We start from the raw sequence: 16,200 nt of genomic DNA, 5'->3' as shown, positions 1-16,200 counted from the left end.
TGTCAAATACCGAATGCTCAGACGTATCACAAGCTCTAATGGCAATTTTTATTGGATCAGGTCAGTGGTCGATCTAGCCAGTATCCTGTTTTTAACAGTGGCCAGAACCAATGCTTCAGAGACAGGTGCAAGAAACATTGCAATAGGCAACTACGGGATAACCAGTCCTCAGTTTGTTCCTAACTCAAATAGTCAGAGAATGGCTTATGCCCTGAAGATTCAGGGTTTATACCCCTATCAAAACTCTCTTTTTAAAAATGTTTACTATTCCAAAACTGGATAGTCTTGTTATCTATATAAACGTCCAATTTAAAAAAAAAAAAAAACATCAAAAATCTGATAATCTTTTGGCCTTAATGATATATTGTGGCAATGAGTTCCACAGGGTAAATAAAGAGAAATTAGAAAAAACTAAAAGAGCATAGAGCGTTAGAGCTACCTAAAAAAGAGAGTGGATGCACAAACCTGGATGAACTGAGTTAAGGTTGGAAGCTCAACCTTAATGTCGTGCGCTCACATATAGAATGTTACATGTTAAAATTTCTTTGTATCAATATATTATTTGCGAAAATAATACAACATATAATGAAAACCGACTTCACTTTAGTCCAATTCTAGGGCTTAGTCCTGCCCCAAAAGCCTAGTCCAGCCTGAAAGCTTGTCTCTTTCACCAACACAAATGGTCCAATAAACAATATTACCTCACCCATCTTGTGTCTCAAATATCCTGGGACTGCATAGTCCTGCACCAGTAAAGTTTTGTCACTGACTTCAGTGGAAGCAGAATCTCACTGCTATGGAGGGAAAGCAAGAGAGATGCAGTAATCATCCTATTTTAGCATTTAGGCTTGAATACGGTCTGCCCTTGCCTAACCTCTCTCTCTAATCGATGCTTAATGTGGTTTTGAATTGCTAATCCACATTAGATTTCTTTTATGCAGAGTCATTCAGGACCAACATATGGTTGAGGAGCAGGGAGGGGGAAATAACTGATGGAGGAGGAATGGTTTCCCTGCTAAGTTCTAGCACAGTCTAGACTAATCAAATGGAATCATCTTACCGCGTGGGTCATCTGAAGTGAGGCTCAAAGCCCCTCAAGGGAGTTGAGGCTTGCTAGACACATTTTTTTAGAAGACAAATGCAGGCAAAAATCCAAGGACTTTAGCAATCATCCAACTACCAGGAGCCCCTGAGCTGAGAAGACAAGAACCTGACTGCTCCACGTTCTAGAACAGGATCAGGAGTACGCCGCCACCACCAGGATTAAATGGTTCCTCTCCCCTTTTTTCTTCCCGGGGTTCCAGTTTAGAAAATCTGTTCTTCTGACAGCAGGACCATTGTTACTAAGCAGCATGTAACAAAACCCACATTCCCAGTATGTATGTCAGGGAGCTCTGCTATCCCCAAAGCACTAAATTTAATATCTTATATAAATAGTCATGATTAAAAGATAACCCAAAACACTCCTTTGTAGGCTAGTCTTAGAAATTCCCCAGGTAAAACAGGGTAAACCCATGACAAGGATTTACAAGCAATAAAGGTTTTTTGATTAAGTATCTATTATTTCTATAGTACTGAAAAAGACTCTGAAGTAGCCTCCACTTTGCATCCCCGTCTGTTGCAAGGTGGTACTAGAAAATTCTATTAAAACGGCACGTGCCAGTGAACATTTCCCTCCATATGTATATAAAGATTTTCCACTGGCTAGAGAACTCGCTCTTCTCCAGGACGGGTTCCTCTTCTTACAAGACCCATCCAGCTATCATAGGACAAGACTCCTCTTGCCAAAGTTTAAATGTTTTATTATTTTTTCCCCACAGCCTCTGGGACTTATTCTAATCTGACCAGGTTGGTGTAAATCAGAAGTAACTCCAGTGATATTAATGAGGTTCCACCGAAATCTTGGTTTCAGTAAGAAACAGGCAGCGCATTATTGACTTCCTTACACGAAAATGGTCCTGTGTGTTTATAATGTCAGAGAGTGGTTTACTTGCTTGACATTCTTTGAAGATGTCATCAGAAGGTCACTGATCTATCACCATTTTGTTCCCAACTGTTCTCATTGATAAAGTAGCAGATTTTCTCATTAAGTACATTTCGGTTCTATTTTTAGAAAGCTTGGGTCTCAGCTTGGAGATCTTGAGGACAGCCTAAGTAGAGGCAGGCTATTGACAAAGCCAGGATAGCTGTGCTGCTGCTATGATGACAGGCTAGCAGCGTGATTTCACAATACCCACAACCACAACTACAGCCTAAGAAACAAAGCCTGTAAAATGGGTTAGCCAGACCAGATCTGTGAGACTGTTCCTCACAAGAGGAAATGCCACATGATGCTGACCTGGGACACAGCTAATCAGTCCATTTACAGAGCTGATGGGAAATACTTACTAGACCATATGGTCCAAGAATCCGTGGGTAGACTACTGACAAGCTTATTTTTCTCACTGAGACAAGAAAAAGGATTCCTCAACCTCATTACTCACTTCTGGCAGTGCTGCCGTATTTCACCTTTCTGCCACTATTCAGCCAATACAATAGTCAACTACAGAAGAATAGGGGGAGGATTATTTAGGTGCCTAATTATGGATTTAGGAACCTAACTTTTGTTGTCTATATTTAAAAGTCTCAGCATCTGATGGAGTGAAACTGTTCTCCGTTGCAGTTCCTCAAAAACAGTTTTGATAGCTCCTATGGGTCTATATTCTCACCAACACAGGCTGTTAATGAGAGATTCCATTCATTATGGAATTGTCCTTACCACACTTATTGGCCACTCGTGACACGTTCTTCAAATTTTAAAAACTCAAGTACTAATTTAAACAAAGCAGAAAATGGCATCAGTAAATAACAAACACACAAGAAACTTACCTGACTTGGTCTGGGGCCAGTGGCATGGTAGTGGTCATGTCACAGCATAGTGCACGTCGGAGCATTGCAGATGTGAAAATGGCCACCTATAACTTCTAACTTCAGGGGAATGCAAGAAAAGGTTTGCCTTTGTTTATGTGCTGAATGCCCACCTCTCTCTATTGGTTGCCTTAGCAACTTGTAATGATTTCAGATCTTTCAATGCTCTGTTAAACCCTTCCTTGACATGTGAACACCCAGATGTAATCTTGGAATAGAATGGAATCTTGCTTTAATCCCTATGTACCAGGACTTCCGCAGTGCGCTCAGCACTGAGAAAACATGTCCACGTCTCCCCAAAGTGATGGATAGCTCTCTCCCTGGCTCCAGTTCAAATCTCAAAGATTCATGTCGTAAAGACACGTTGTAATAAATTAACCTTTATTGAAAAGCTCACATCAGCCTTTATTCTTCTTATTTGCCCCAGTGCAAAATTAAGTTATTTAACATCTAATTGGAATAAACTGAATTGCAGGTAGCTTTAAAAAATGAATGACAAAATACACTTAAAAAGAGGATCAGACACTTTAATCTGGTGGCTATGTAGGAATGGGAGGGGAGATGGAAAGAATGTGTTATAAGGTCTGTCTGATACACAACCTACCAACAGCTTTTCCCACTCACTTCTGTATTTGAAACCACTGTTTAGTGTACAACATGCACTTAAAATTGACAACACGAGATGTAATCCATTAAATATACTGTCTGTAGACAGGAATCATTAGGGATGATAAAAGATTAAAATAAAAAAGCACCAGGGCTCACAGGCCATTCTAAGATGATGTATATCTGTAGGGATAGTGTCATGCCATTGATCAAAGATCTACTGCAACATGCTATAAGGTCTGGTATTTGGTCCCCTTCTTGCACACGTTTTGCAGAAATGTACTTCTTTGGAAAAGTGACATCACAAGCTCTGCATAGGCGAGGGAGAGGGGTAACATCAGACCCCCAGCTTATTGGCTTGGGTGAGGACGACTTTCAGCACTGGCATGAAGGCAGACGTCTCGCTGAAGTTGCTGGTGCTGACTATGTGGGTGTGGATGTTCAGTCCCTCTGTGTAGTTGCGCGTTTCGATGCTCTTTGCAATGCTGTGCAAGCCGTTGATGATTGCTGGGGAGAGCTGAAATGAAGCCGAGACACAGAAGGAAGTTCAGCAGAAGGAAATGCATCCACTATGCCAAAGCCAGAAGACTGAATAGCCCAGGTCAAGCATCAAACCACAGTGCTGCTGTGGCACCTGGGTCATCCCTTGGAAAAGGTGTGGCAAAGAGCTAAAGCATTTTGGACCCCAAATGAAGACTAATGAACTCAATGGCAGTCTTCTCATTGACCTCAACTGACTTTGGTCAGGCCCTTTTACACCAGTGTTTCCAGGCTGTTCAGAGGGGAAGAATATTAACGGACATCAAAATACAAGAAGAAAAAATGCCTGCAGAGTTCTTCTGGGTTGGGGCAGAGGCTCACGGCAAACTTGTATTCTGGGACATACAGCCAATTCCACACATGGCTTTACACCACTATTACACCAGCATCTCCCTGAGTTCAGAGCACCTGTGTTAGTGATGACTATGAACAAGACACATTAATGGCTTTATTGTTATTTATGTACTTACTTTAAGGTCGGTCTCCTCTTCTGGAAGCATCCCACGAGCAAATGTCAACAACAAAAAGATTTATCGCTAAGGAAAGAGGGTCTTGTGGTTATGCCACGGGGGCTGGTGCTGAGCAGAGCTGAGTTCAGTAGTTGGCTATGCCACAAAACTTCCTGTGTGACCTTCGACCACTCACTTAGTCTCCAGGGGCCCCATCTGTAAAATGGGGATGATACTTCCTCTCTCTGATTTGTCTATTTAGATGGTAAGCTCTTTGGACCAGGGACCCCTATTGTGTGCTTTTAGCACAATGGGAGCCTGATCTCAGTCAGGGCCTCGAGGCACTACCACAATACAAACGCCATAACTCCACACAGGCATGAGAAATCTGCACACACTCACAGTGCCAATCATTCTAGGTAATGATGAATATGTGATAATTAAACCTGGATTAATGCCATCTTTTCAAGAAAGCCTTAGAAATGCCTACAGCATAGGAACAGACCTGTGCAATAGTATTCTACCGAAATGTCATGCGTCTAACCAATGATATAATATATATAAATGCAACATCAGATGGAAAAAAATATTTAAAGACAAAGTAATAAAAGAACAAAACTACTTACTGTCTGTTCCCTAAGTTTGTCATACAGAAACTCCAGGCGCTTGTTGGCATCATCTAATTTCCTCTTCGTTTGCTGCAGGGGAAAAAAGGAAGTGGAGTGGTACTAAGAACACAGTTCTGATTTGATAGTGAGAATATGATTTAGTCACAAAGGGAACCATGTAACAAATGAACAGCAGCAACTGAGATTCCCTGATTAGCACTGTTTTCATTAGGACTTTAAGCTGTTTGCTCAGTACCTTTTGCCACTGATTTTACTGCAAAAGACAAAGACTAGATGATAGAGAGCAGCCAACCCCCACACCTAAGGGCTGATCCACACTAACCCCCCACTTCGAACTAAGATACGCAACTTCAGCTACGTTATTCACGTAGCTGAAGTCGAACGATCTTAGTTCGAACTTACCGCGGGTCCACACGCGGCAGGCAGGCTCCCCCGTCGACTCCGCGTACTCCTCTCGCCGAGCAGGAATACCGGCGTCAACGGCGAGCACTTCCGGGATCGATCCGGGATCGATTTATTGCGTCTAGACAAGACACGATAAATCGATCCCAGAAGATCGATTGCTTACCGCCGGACCCGGAGGTAAGTATAGACGTACCCTAAGGTTCTGCCTACCTACTGCACTGCAGTAATACAGCACACGTGTCGTTTATGGAACATCCTGCGAAGTTTTGGGATTTAAAAATGTGTGACATAAATATATAGTATACATTTTGTTTTGCAGCTAACTGGAAAAACATGATTTCTGTTGAGTAAAAATAATGCTAATATCAAAATAGCCAGCAGCCCAAGAAATAATTTTGTCCTGAGAGTTCAAGGACTGACAGTAATAAAAGACAAAAACAAGAAATGAAATTCACTAGTTTAAAACCTACTCTGATTGTATTTTCATGGCAAGGCTAGTAAGAGTAAAAACAGGAACATGTGTAAACAAATTCTTACTGCAAGCAGGAAAAAACAAACAAACCCCAAGCTACAAAACATCTTTCATGCTCATTGAGAGTTCTGATTTTGCAGAGACAGAATTTTATGGGTGCAGTTTGATCTTTTCTGCCACAAAAATGATGACATTTCTCTTAGAATAGCAAGTTTTCACCTGTGATAGATTCATGATTCCTGCCCAGGGTGTGGGGTGGAATTTCACCATGTTACACCAAAAGTGCCACATTCATTAGTGAGATGGTGAATTTTCATCCCATGTCATGTTTGTGAACAGCTGTGAACTTGAAGTTTTGCACATGACTAATCAAAGTAAAAACAGAGTCCTCCAGCTGTAAATGAGACAGTGAAATGAGAGGCCAGCAGCATTGGAGACACCCTAGGTTTGGTAAAGATTTTGGGATTCCTTCTCCCAACGCAATCCAGGACCTTCTAGAATCAATAACTTCATTTACCAGAGAGCATTTCACTGAGTTATTGTACGCAGTAAAGCACTAACAAAGAAAGAGAAAGAATGAAAAGTTATATGGCTGTATTTCAGTAGAGATTTGAAGTGTGATGGATGGTTGATATGGGAGAAATAAAGGAAGGTTATTACAGATGGCAAAAGCTTCAAGGAGAATGTCATTCCACAAGCACATTCTAGAGTTAGCGTGGCATAACCCTGCGTGGTATCCAGGGATTTAAAGAAGAAAATGATTTCCCAAAATGACAGGGTGAGAAAAGAGCCTCTTGGTGTGACCTCCCACATATAAGATTTTGTCTCAAATCACTTGACAGCCTGGGTACTAGCCTCTTTTTACAAAGGGAGGAATTGACGCATAGAAGGATTAAGTGATGATAATAACATCTGTGTTCAGTAAATGGCACAAAGTCACAACACAGGTCAGCTGCAGAGCTGCAGGTAGTTCTACTGACTCCCGGTTCCCTGTTTTAACCACTAGACAACACTGTCTTTCATACCAAGTCCTGTATTTGTACATAGCCTGGTAGAGACTGCCCATGTGCTAATGATATCTATGCCTCAAATATACGGAAGGAATCATGAAAGCTTTTCCAGCTACTGATTCCAAGGAATGTTTGCTCTGCCCAAGAAAATCTGAGAGATTTTTAAAGAATTAAACAAATGACTGGGCTGATGCCCCAGAAAAAGTGACCTTTTCATATGGAGAAAACAAGAGAAAGTGAAGTGATGTTAGAACGTGAACTGAATTTTCTTCAGGCCATTCTTACGTTTGCTGCCCAGAAGGGAGAAGGTATAATTATGGGAGCAAACACATTGCTGCTATATAGAATATCATTTGAGATCTTAAATGAAAGCCAGGATCATGCTGGCCAAAAATATCATTGTGAAATGTGTGCACTCATTATATTTAAGAAGTTATGTCAATATACTGAAAATATGTCCTTACAAGTTTGTGTCCAGATGTTACTCCCCTGCAAAGGTGAAAAACTGGTTTAGCCAGACAAAGGGATGTATATTTGCATGACTGCTTAGGTTCATATATAGATTAAGCATGGTAAGCCAAACACAATGGGAGCCACACCTGCATTTCAAGTCAACATGTGGATGTGAAATAAACAGCCGTCTGGGAAGACACCTTGGAACCAGCTCCCCAGGAAGGGAATTCACAGGGGTCTCCCCATCTTTGGGGACAAAATCATGAGTTTTTGGAAATATAAGGAACAACAAAAAGACTTTGTCATCTATTGATTGAGGAAACCGCTCAAAGGGCAGGGGGTATCCATGAAAACCAGTATCCTAGCTATGACTAAAACAGCTCTGTTAAAGCCTGAATCCTTAGGAGAGAACATATTCTTTCAAACAGGAAAAGGTGACCATCCGTAAGTGTAGACCTGGGATTGCATTTTATGTCTTGTTTTATTTAAAATCTACTCTTCTAATTATCCTTGCTCACTAGCTCTTAAAACCTTAACCTTCGTTTCTAAGTTTGTATTTGTTTTCACTATGAAGAGATTGCAGTGCTGCCTTGCTAGAAAGGATCTGATCCCGAGTTGTTCTAGTCAAGCTGTGCGTACTCTCTCCCTTCAGGGACAGCTTAGCTGGTAATGCCCGTGAGCGCCCAGTGACAAGGGCTGGCTATTCCAGAGGAAGACGCTGACAGATGGGGCTCAGGGGTTGGGGGCCCGCAGGGGGTGGTTGTGGACATCTGGACGTCAGGACTTGTCTGGAGCCACAGGCTGTTGGTTTCAGGGAGCTGAGCTACAGAAGGCATCAGGCAAAGCTGCTTCATGCTGTGGGTGGGTGGTGATGAGGCACCTCACACCCTGAATACCGCTGGGGAGTGTCGCACACCTATCAAAAATGGAGGCTTAAAACGATCCTTCTGCCCAGTCTCTTAGCTCGGATGCATGATAGCCTCAGCTAATACCCACCTCGGCATATGAGGGTTCTTGCTCCAGTTAAAGGAATGGGCTAAACAGACAAACAATGACATGCCAAATCAGCTTAGCATAGCTCCTAGCTTAAGGGGGCGGGTTTGGTGTGAAGAGAGGCAGAGGAATCCCTTTTTCTCCTGAACAGAACTAGAGCGGGGATCCCATTGCTCTCCACCCCGCAACCCAGGCCAGAGCCCCAGTTCTTCCAGCCGGAAGAGAGCCAGAAGGGAGCCCAACGACGCCACTAATACAATGGAAGGAGTTTGCCCTTGTGGACAGAAGGAATTCCTCCTGCCTTTCTCCCAGTAGCAGTGCTCTACCTAGGCCTACTTATCCAGAGACAAAGTGACCCGGACCTGGAGCCATGTCTCCCGCGTGGTAGGGCAGATCGTTAGCACTAGGCCACAGCGCTAGTAAAGATTTGAGGTGGAATCCTGCTGCCACTGACGTCAATGGGAATTTTGCCATTAACATCACTGCGGCCAGGATTTCACCACCCTTGATACTTTGTTCCCCATTTGAAACGCCTGTGGTGCTTTGCGGTGCTGCTGCTGAACGGCTGCCACGTTCCGTCCCCAACGTGGCTGCCTCTCAGTAGTGCGTGTGGGTTTCTATCTACAATCTGTGTCTGAGTTACGTTTGTAAAGTGCTTAGGGATCCTTTGGGCCAGAAAGAGTTAAAACGAACGAGAGACTTATCGCTGGTTAATGCACAGTCACCACGGTGTACGTCTAATTAAAATACTTCATTACAGAGTGCTGCTCCACTAACGGATCACCCAATGCAAAGACCTACTGGATCTGTGGCAGATGACAGGCATCTCTGGATGAGAGCTTCAAATGTGGTCTTCAGAATAAGGTGCTCATCAGGAATAGGCTTCTTTGTAATCTTCTCCGCTGGCAACGACTGCACATGCTAAAGAAGAGAAGATGGGGTATTAAAGTCACTTTGGAAACTCCTCGGGAATCGTAGGTAATCTATCATTGTTTCTTAAACTCGGCCCAAGTTACTAACAATCTGAGCATGCTCACTTGCTCCTCCCCTCCACGCCTGTGGAGCTGAGATGACTGAAGAGGCAACATTAGCCGTGTCTCAGCTGGGGAGTGCATCCAATGTCTCTTCTTCAGTGGCAGCTGTGAAAAGCAGGGTAGTTGCAGGGAGAAGCTATTCGATTAGCCTGACTGCCTGGCTCGGGATAGCAGCGAGTGCAAAGCAGCAGCGACTAGGTGGTTATGGTTATAAAGTGACAACCCTGAATGAAGATGGTGGATACAAACCCCACTGATGCTCTTTCAGCCATCTAAGATCCTGCTACTCATAGGAGATGAACACCTCCTGGCATGAGTCTTGTTCTGGTTTGGGGACAGGGGATGAATGCTCTGAGATTGGGGTTGCTCGATATAAACAAAGGATGGGTGGGAGACAGACACAGGAGATGCCTGTAATAACTGATATATAATCTATGTCCAACTGGTTGCCATTGCATTGTTTGTTATGATTACCAGGGGTTAATTCCAACAGGAGTTCCTGGCATCTCTGCAGGAAAGGGGACGATGGCTTCAGGTTGCCCCATTCACAGATACCTAACGGGACAGGCATCGCTACCTATGACCAGGCGGAGATCAACCATCAGGAGGGGACCCAGTCTGGGAGGTACTAATCTGTAAGCCCATGGAGGGGCCATCAGGCAGGAAGCTGGAAACAAAGAACCTTGGGACTGACAAACAGAGAGAGTCTAAAGGTGGGGGGGAGGAGAGAGGACGGGAGACACAGGGGCCATGGAAAGCAAACTGAACTCCAGCCCCAGAAGTGGGGGTGCCTGGGAGAATCTAGGTCAGACAGATATGCCTGTAGATTGTTGTGTTAACCCTCCCGTTTCCTTGTTATGCTTGGCCGTACTGTTAAAGTCACACAATACTTTGGTTTGTCAAAGCTGTACTGGGTCTCTACATTCACACTGGTCACAGCTGTGAAAGAAAGGCTGCTGGCAGCCAAATTTAGTCAGGCCTGCTCAGCCATTACTGTTGGTGCACAGGAGGCTGCAGCCCACCCTCTTGTCTGAGAGTGGGAGAATCGTGAGATTCCACCCTGGAGACGTAAACCCTTGAGGCCTGAAGTGGGTGCACACAGAGAGACCACTGAAGGGGGCAGAGATGCAGATAGCCTTGAACCGTGAGACGGTTTACTTCATTTTGCCTTGTCTCTCAGCCTCTCTCTGGATGTGTCTACATGAGAAAGTTGTACTGGTTCAACTTAAATTGGTTTTTATACCCATTTAAACTGCGCAAGCCCCCATGTGGACATTCTTACTTCAGCTTAAGAGTGGTTTATTTCAGTTTAGCTGAAACCAATTCCCAATCAACTTACGCTAAACCAAAATAAGCGTGTGCACACAGCCTTTTGAATCAGTTTAGTTAAACCGGTGCCACTTTCTCGTGTAGTTGAGGCCTAAGATGAACAGAGAAAGTTCTCATTCTGTGTCTGTTCCATGCCTAGCACAATCAGCCCCCAATCCTGGATGGGGCGGTTAGGTGCTACCAGAATACAAAACAACATCATCTTAATTACTGTTACCTGTATGGTATTGCCAATTGGAGCTCCTGGTGCCCCCTCTGTACTAGTTTTTGAGATAGCCGGAGGCATGACCGATTGCCCCAGAGGCTGCTGAATAGGCTGGAAAGGATTTTGTAAAATGGGCTGCCCTGATGGAAGATGCGAGGGCTGAAACGTAGCCTGGGCTGCAGGTGGCAGTGAAGTTGGCGGCTGTTGCATCTGGGATTGTGGATCCGGCAGAGGATTCATTATTGGGGATGTGATGGGAACAGGAGGCATGAAGTTATCAGGTATCTAAAGAAAATTAAACAAAAAGTTTACCATGCCTTCTCTGTTCATTATTTCCACAAAAAGGGCTGTATTGTACTAAACCTGTCTTTCAAACACGATGTACCTGTAATACAGAAATGTAGAAAACAATCCCTTTCTCCCAGCTCCTTGTGCATTTTTACTTATGACACATAAATTGACACTGTAGTACAAGTGATAGATAACAAGTACATAAAAGGTCTCGGTTCCAAAGATCTTACAATCTAAAAACCCAATCCAGCAAACACTTACACACATGCTTAACTTCAAGCCAAAGGGCTAGTCACCAACTTAAAAAGCAGGTGATTAAGCGTTTACAGGATTGGGATCTATAGGCAGTAGAGGGTACAACGTAGTAGAATACACTATAGAACTCACAGAGTGGCATACAGTCTTTAGAACATGGCATTTTACTTTCAAGAAAACGAAAGTGTAAGTGAGAATGAATCTCAGTTAATAACAGAAAATTCACTCCCAAATATCCAGATTACTTAATGATAGCATTACTCAGATGGGAAATAGTCTAGGAATACTTCATTTTTTATTGTTTTTTAATCTGTATTGATATTTTAAGATCTTCTTTGCAAGAACAGTTCTTTATTCTCGCCTGTAAAGCGCCTAGCCCACAGCTGGCACTATACAAACAATACATTTTTCAAATGAGAGTCAAGCCTCTGGCAAACAGATTTCTATTAAGTCCAATTATTAGTGCATTTTAGAACTAGTGCCTAAATGTTTGTATGTACATACTGACAAAAGGCCACAAACGTGAGAGTGTGTGTTTGGGAGAGGAAAGAACAAATGACTAAATGGGATGCTGGCTGCAGTTACAACTACAATAACGTGAAAAACAAACCCCAGTTAGACTTTTCACACTTTTTAAGGGTATTAAAAAGGAAACAACAAGAAAGTCCAAGATGCTAAGTGTAGTTCTGGTTTAATGAAACTGTAATTACGGCTGGTTGCTTGTCATGGCAAAAGACATCTTTTGGTCACAGCAAAAAAAGTCACAGTTTTAGCTATAAAAAAGAAAAATCATGGCCCTCAATTTTTTAAATAATAAATATTAAGTCATTAGTCATGGGAAATTATAAAAAAAACCTTGTTTGGGGGGAAAATGCAAAATATCCTTTATTTTACAATAAAAATTGTTTTAAAACCATTTAATATTTAAGTAATAGTTTAAAAAACATTATGAAACGCATACTCTATTATACTGAAAATACACAGTAAATAAATCAGTGCGTAAATATTCATGATGGAAGCTTGGCTGGTACCAATTAGGGCATGGTGACAAAGATCATGACTTTTTATTGAAATAACTCCCAAAACCTAAAGATCAGGTTGTGTTACAGAAGCCAGGGCTACGACCAAAATATTCCACGACAACTAATCCAATTAAAAAGACAGCATTTTCTAACCGATTTTTTAGTCATTTATCATCAGGGCGCTATCCATACTGGTATGCGTCCTCCTCCTCTTTGAGAGGATTAACCCTCTCTAAAAGGTACCCCAGACTGACAGCTTTGGAGATCAAAGCCCTGACATTGTCACGTACAGGAACAGTGCAAGTTTCCCCAGCTCCCCTGCCAACGATGTTTGGTAATCCTGACCAGGACAGACAAACTCCAGGGGTTACTAGTTACTGTAGCTTTGTCTCCATGTACATTCACAACCTTATTCTGTGTGCTCAGACTGCCATGAAGAAATGGACAGATCACCACTCTCTCATTTCACGTGGGCCACTATGATGATGCAAGAATTTTGATCACTGCAAAATGTTCCACAATGAACCCAGAGACTAGAACTGAAAGGCTCATTCTACCCTAATAAAAGTGTCATGAGCTCCTCACTCCTGCTATCTACACTGGTCATGCTGCATTTTCCCACCCAGACTCTTTGATAAAGGTAAAGTTTTATATCATGGTCTCTCATCGTGACACCTCTCATACCATTAGTAAATACCAGATCTTCAACTTGTGGACATTGTTGTAACTCGAGAGAAGTCAATGGAGCTATGACAACATATACCAGCTCAGGGTCTGGCCCTAGGCAAACACATTCACCTGCTTTTCTGCAAATAACACTGGTCCATAGTATTTTTGCCCCCAAAAGTGACCGTACTGATTATTAACAACAATTTCCCCAAGAACTCAGTCTCCTTTGGATGCATATTTCAGGGTGTTTACAAATGTATTTCAGGAGATAATATATGCTGAAAATTTACATTTCTTCCTTCCCTTTAAATGCAACTTTTATTCATGACACAATTAAATTGCTGTTTGATGATAACACTTCATTTTTCTTCTTCCGGCAATGGTTTTCATAACATTTAGTTAAGAGGCTGCTTTTTAAAAATGCATCATACAGTACCTTCTTCTTCTTTGTCATTCTGTTCAATGCAGGAGGATCGTTCCAACCATTTTGAGGTCCTATAACAAAAAAAGCAATGTTAATCATGTGTTAGAATCCTAGAAGATGGGGAATAGACCTATTTGCCCCACTACACTTCCAAATTACTACTCTAGTAACATCTAAAACTCTTAAGCAAGCCTGGCTCTGCCAAAGTTGTAAAACTGATGGTTATGTGACCTGCTAACCAAAGTCTGGGTTCTCAAATCTGCTACTGCACCACTAATATTCAAGATGGTAGAATAACACATCCCTTGTGCTAAGGAGCAAGCCCTGCAGTTCATCACACCGAAAGCCCTTATGCTCTATCTGCCTCAGAGAGGTTACTTTTTTTACAGCTAAGCAGGAGTTTGACCTAGTCATCTTGAGCTTCCCCTGCTGTACATCATATAAATCACCTGCATGCACTAAATTAAACTCCTGGTAGTCAACATAAAAAACAAATTCCCAAGAGAGCAATGTTGCACTGCCATACCCTCTGAATGTTGGCAATGTTGCTGGCAGAAACACAGTTGGGACCGCACAGCCAAAGTATGTTAACATAGTCTCTCAGTTACCTATGAAGGTTTCGCTATATCTGTTTGTAACAAAACAAATCAGTCCATTTGCTGGGCAATTTTGTTTGCACAAAGTTAATCAACAGTCGCTACCTCAGAGAAGTTTGGAAAAAAGCAGTTAATGGGCACTGAATTCTACATAAGACATTTTCTGAATGTTGCTTCTCTGCGGTTTTTGAAGGATGTTTACATAGCAACAAGATGTGGTCTCCAACAACAACAAAAGGAAAAGAGAGAGAATACTCCAAGTGAAAAATAAACATCAGTAGGGCTCCTAAAATCCTAGGTCACATTCACCTGGGTGCTCTAGAGAGACAAGGCAGTCATAAACCAGGTTTACCCAGCCAGTTAAATCAGGTTTATGGTTGTGTTGGGTCACAAAAGCAGAGTATAGCTGCCTGAGCAGACTGGTGATTCTGGCCCCTTGCGTTCAGGCCAATGTCAGTAGTAATGAGGAAAGAGAAATACAGAATATAGGCTAACTGTTTCTAAATCATTTTTTCAGTGGTTTTCATGAGAAATCAGCTCATTAAAAGAAAGCGTTTTGTGTGTACTTGCAAAATTTGCAGTACAAAGCTTAGATTAGTGAATTAAAAATTGTTCCAGTATTTCATTATGCACGTTTAGTGGGGACCACTGTATTAAAACTCAACATTAATGCTGCTTAAACTGGGGTAATGAGGATTTATTGTACAAAGCCACAAAAAGCCAAAAGAAAAAAAAAAAATCAATGGACTTTTTCACCACAGTGGTTTTCTTTTAGTAAACTATGAATTCATGTTCACACAGTGGAGTGTGTTACTTCAGTATAGACTTAACTGGACTCTAAATTTAACAAGCACTTAAGAGTTTTGTTAAACAAGTTCCATAGCCATCATGCCCATAAGACCTTAAAGAGGCCTATTAATTAATTAAAAACCTTTTATCTGACTTCTTGTTAACCAAAACTCAGTCACATCCCCTGACCAACAAGATCATCAGGTATTATTTCCTCTACCTATCTGGCACATCAGTTTTCATAAGATTTCAGATATGGAGAGCCTGGCTTTTGTAGCACAGACTAGGACATCAAATTTTTTTTAGCATTACTAATACTGCTTATAATTGTATAGAATTCAGTTAAAATGCATCAACTCATCTCTGTGGTTAAAAATTCCAGTTCTGGTATTATTTATGTTCATTAGGATATTATAAAATTTGATTCAATTAAAATGTATTGACAAAGAGCATTGAATTTAGTGTACAATGAGGGTCACATGCATTCCATTAATTTCGTATTGTGGCTTAATGATTTCCATGTTATACTGTAGCTAGTTCACCTTCCAGGGTAGAGGCCTGGTCTTGAGAAGACTGATTTTCTGTAGATAAAATGCAAAAATAACTAAGGCGTTTAAAAGTAGTAAACATAACCTAACCTGTCATTATTTTTCTCATTAGCTATTTAATTTCAGCAAGTGTGCAAAGCTTGAATTTTGAATCACCTGACAAAAAAATCTCTAATTTAATTAAATAGTCAGTTTAATGATAACATCAATTAGTGCTATATGCTGCCCCATCAACCCTGCAGAATGACTTTCCTCTGCCCTCCCAAAACATGAGTCTGACTCCTTTCCCATTTAGAATGTCATCATTTCAAGTGGCTCCTAATAATTGTTGCAGAATCCTGACTCGCTTTGTTATCAGGCCAACCGAACCAAGAGACTACTCATCAGAGACAAAATTCCCTCATCACAATGGCTTCCGCTCAGGAAAGCATTTAAGTATGTGCTCAAAGTGCTAGACTTCAGTAGGACTTAAGCACATGCTAAAGTGCTTTCCTGAATCAAGACCTATATGATTATTTTGTATTTATACTGTGTGTCAATATCATGTTTGTTATGATATGAGGTTCGCACAGAA

The 16,200-nt window shown here is 41.8% G+C and overlaps 1 protein-coding gene across 9 annotated transcripts in view; it reads right to left on the bottom strand.

Annotated features, from left to right (window-relative positions):
• Positions 1 to 3,418: 3,418 nt before the first annotated feature.
• The window catches only part of SEC31A (SEC31 homolog A, COPII coat complex component), a 71,125-nt gene continuing 58,343 nt past the window's right edge, over positions 3,419 to 16,200 (bottom strand). For 6 of the 9 annotated variants that reach the window (XM_054031105.1, XM_054031107.1, XM_054031111.1 and 3 more), the window contains 5 exons: positions 13,706 to 13,764; positions 11,045 to 11,317; positions 9,266 to 9,385; positions 5,129 to 5,200; positions 3,419 to 4,030 (listed from right to left, as the gene is read on the bottom strand). In XM_054031105.1, coding sequence (XP_053887080.1) covers positions 3,851 to 4,030; positions 5,129 to 5,200; positions 9,266 to 9,385; positions 11,045 to 11,317; positions 13,706 to 13,764 — 704 coding nt within the window. In that variant the 3' untranslated portion in view covers positions 3,419 to 3,850. Of the gene's footprint in view, positions 4,031 to 5,128; positions 5,201 to 9,265; positions 9,386 to 11,044; positions 11,318 to 13,705; positions 13,765 to 15,620; positions 15,660 to 16,200 lie in introns of all 9 variants that reach the window. The other 3 variants (XM_054031104.1, XM_054031106.1, XM_054031108.1) reach the window with 1 other exon arrangement.

The sequence above is a fragment of the Malaclemys terrapin genome, chromosome 5, assembly GCF_027887155.1.
Source record: "Malaclemys terrapin pileata isolate rMalTer1 chromosome 5, rMalTer1.hap1, whole genome shotgun sequence".
In the NCBI taxonomy this organism is placed as follows: domain Eukaryota; kingdom Metazoa; phylum Chordata; order Testudines; family Emydidae; genus Malaclemys; species Malaclemys terrapin.
This window is presented reverse-complemented; position numbering and strand designations above follow the sequence as displayed.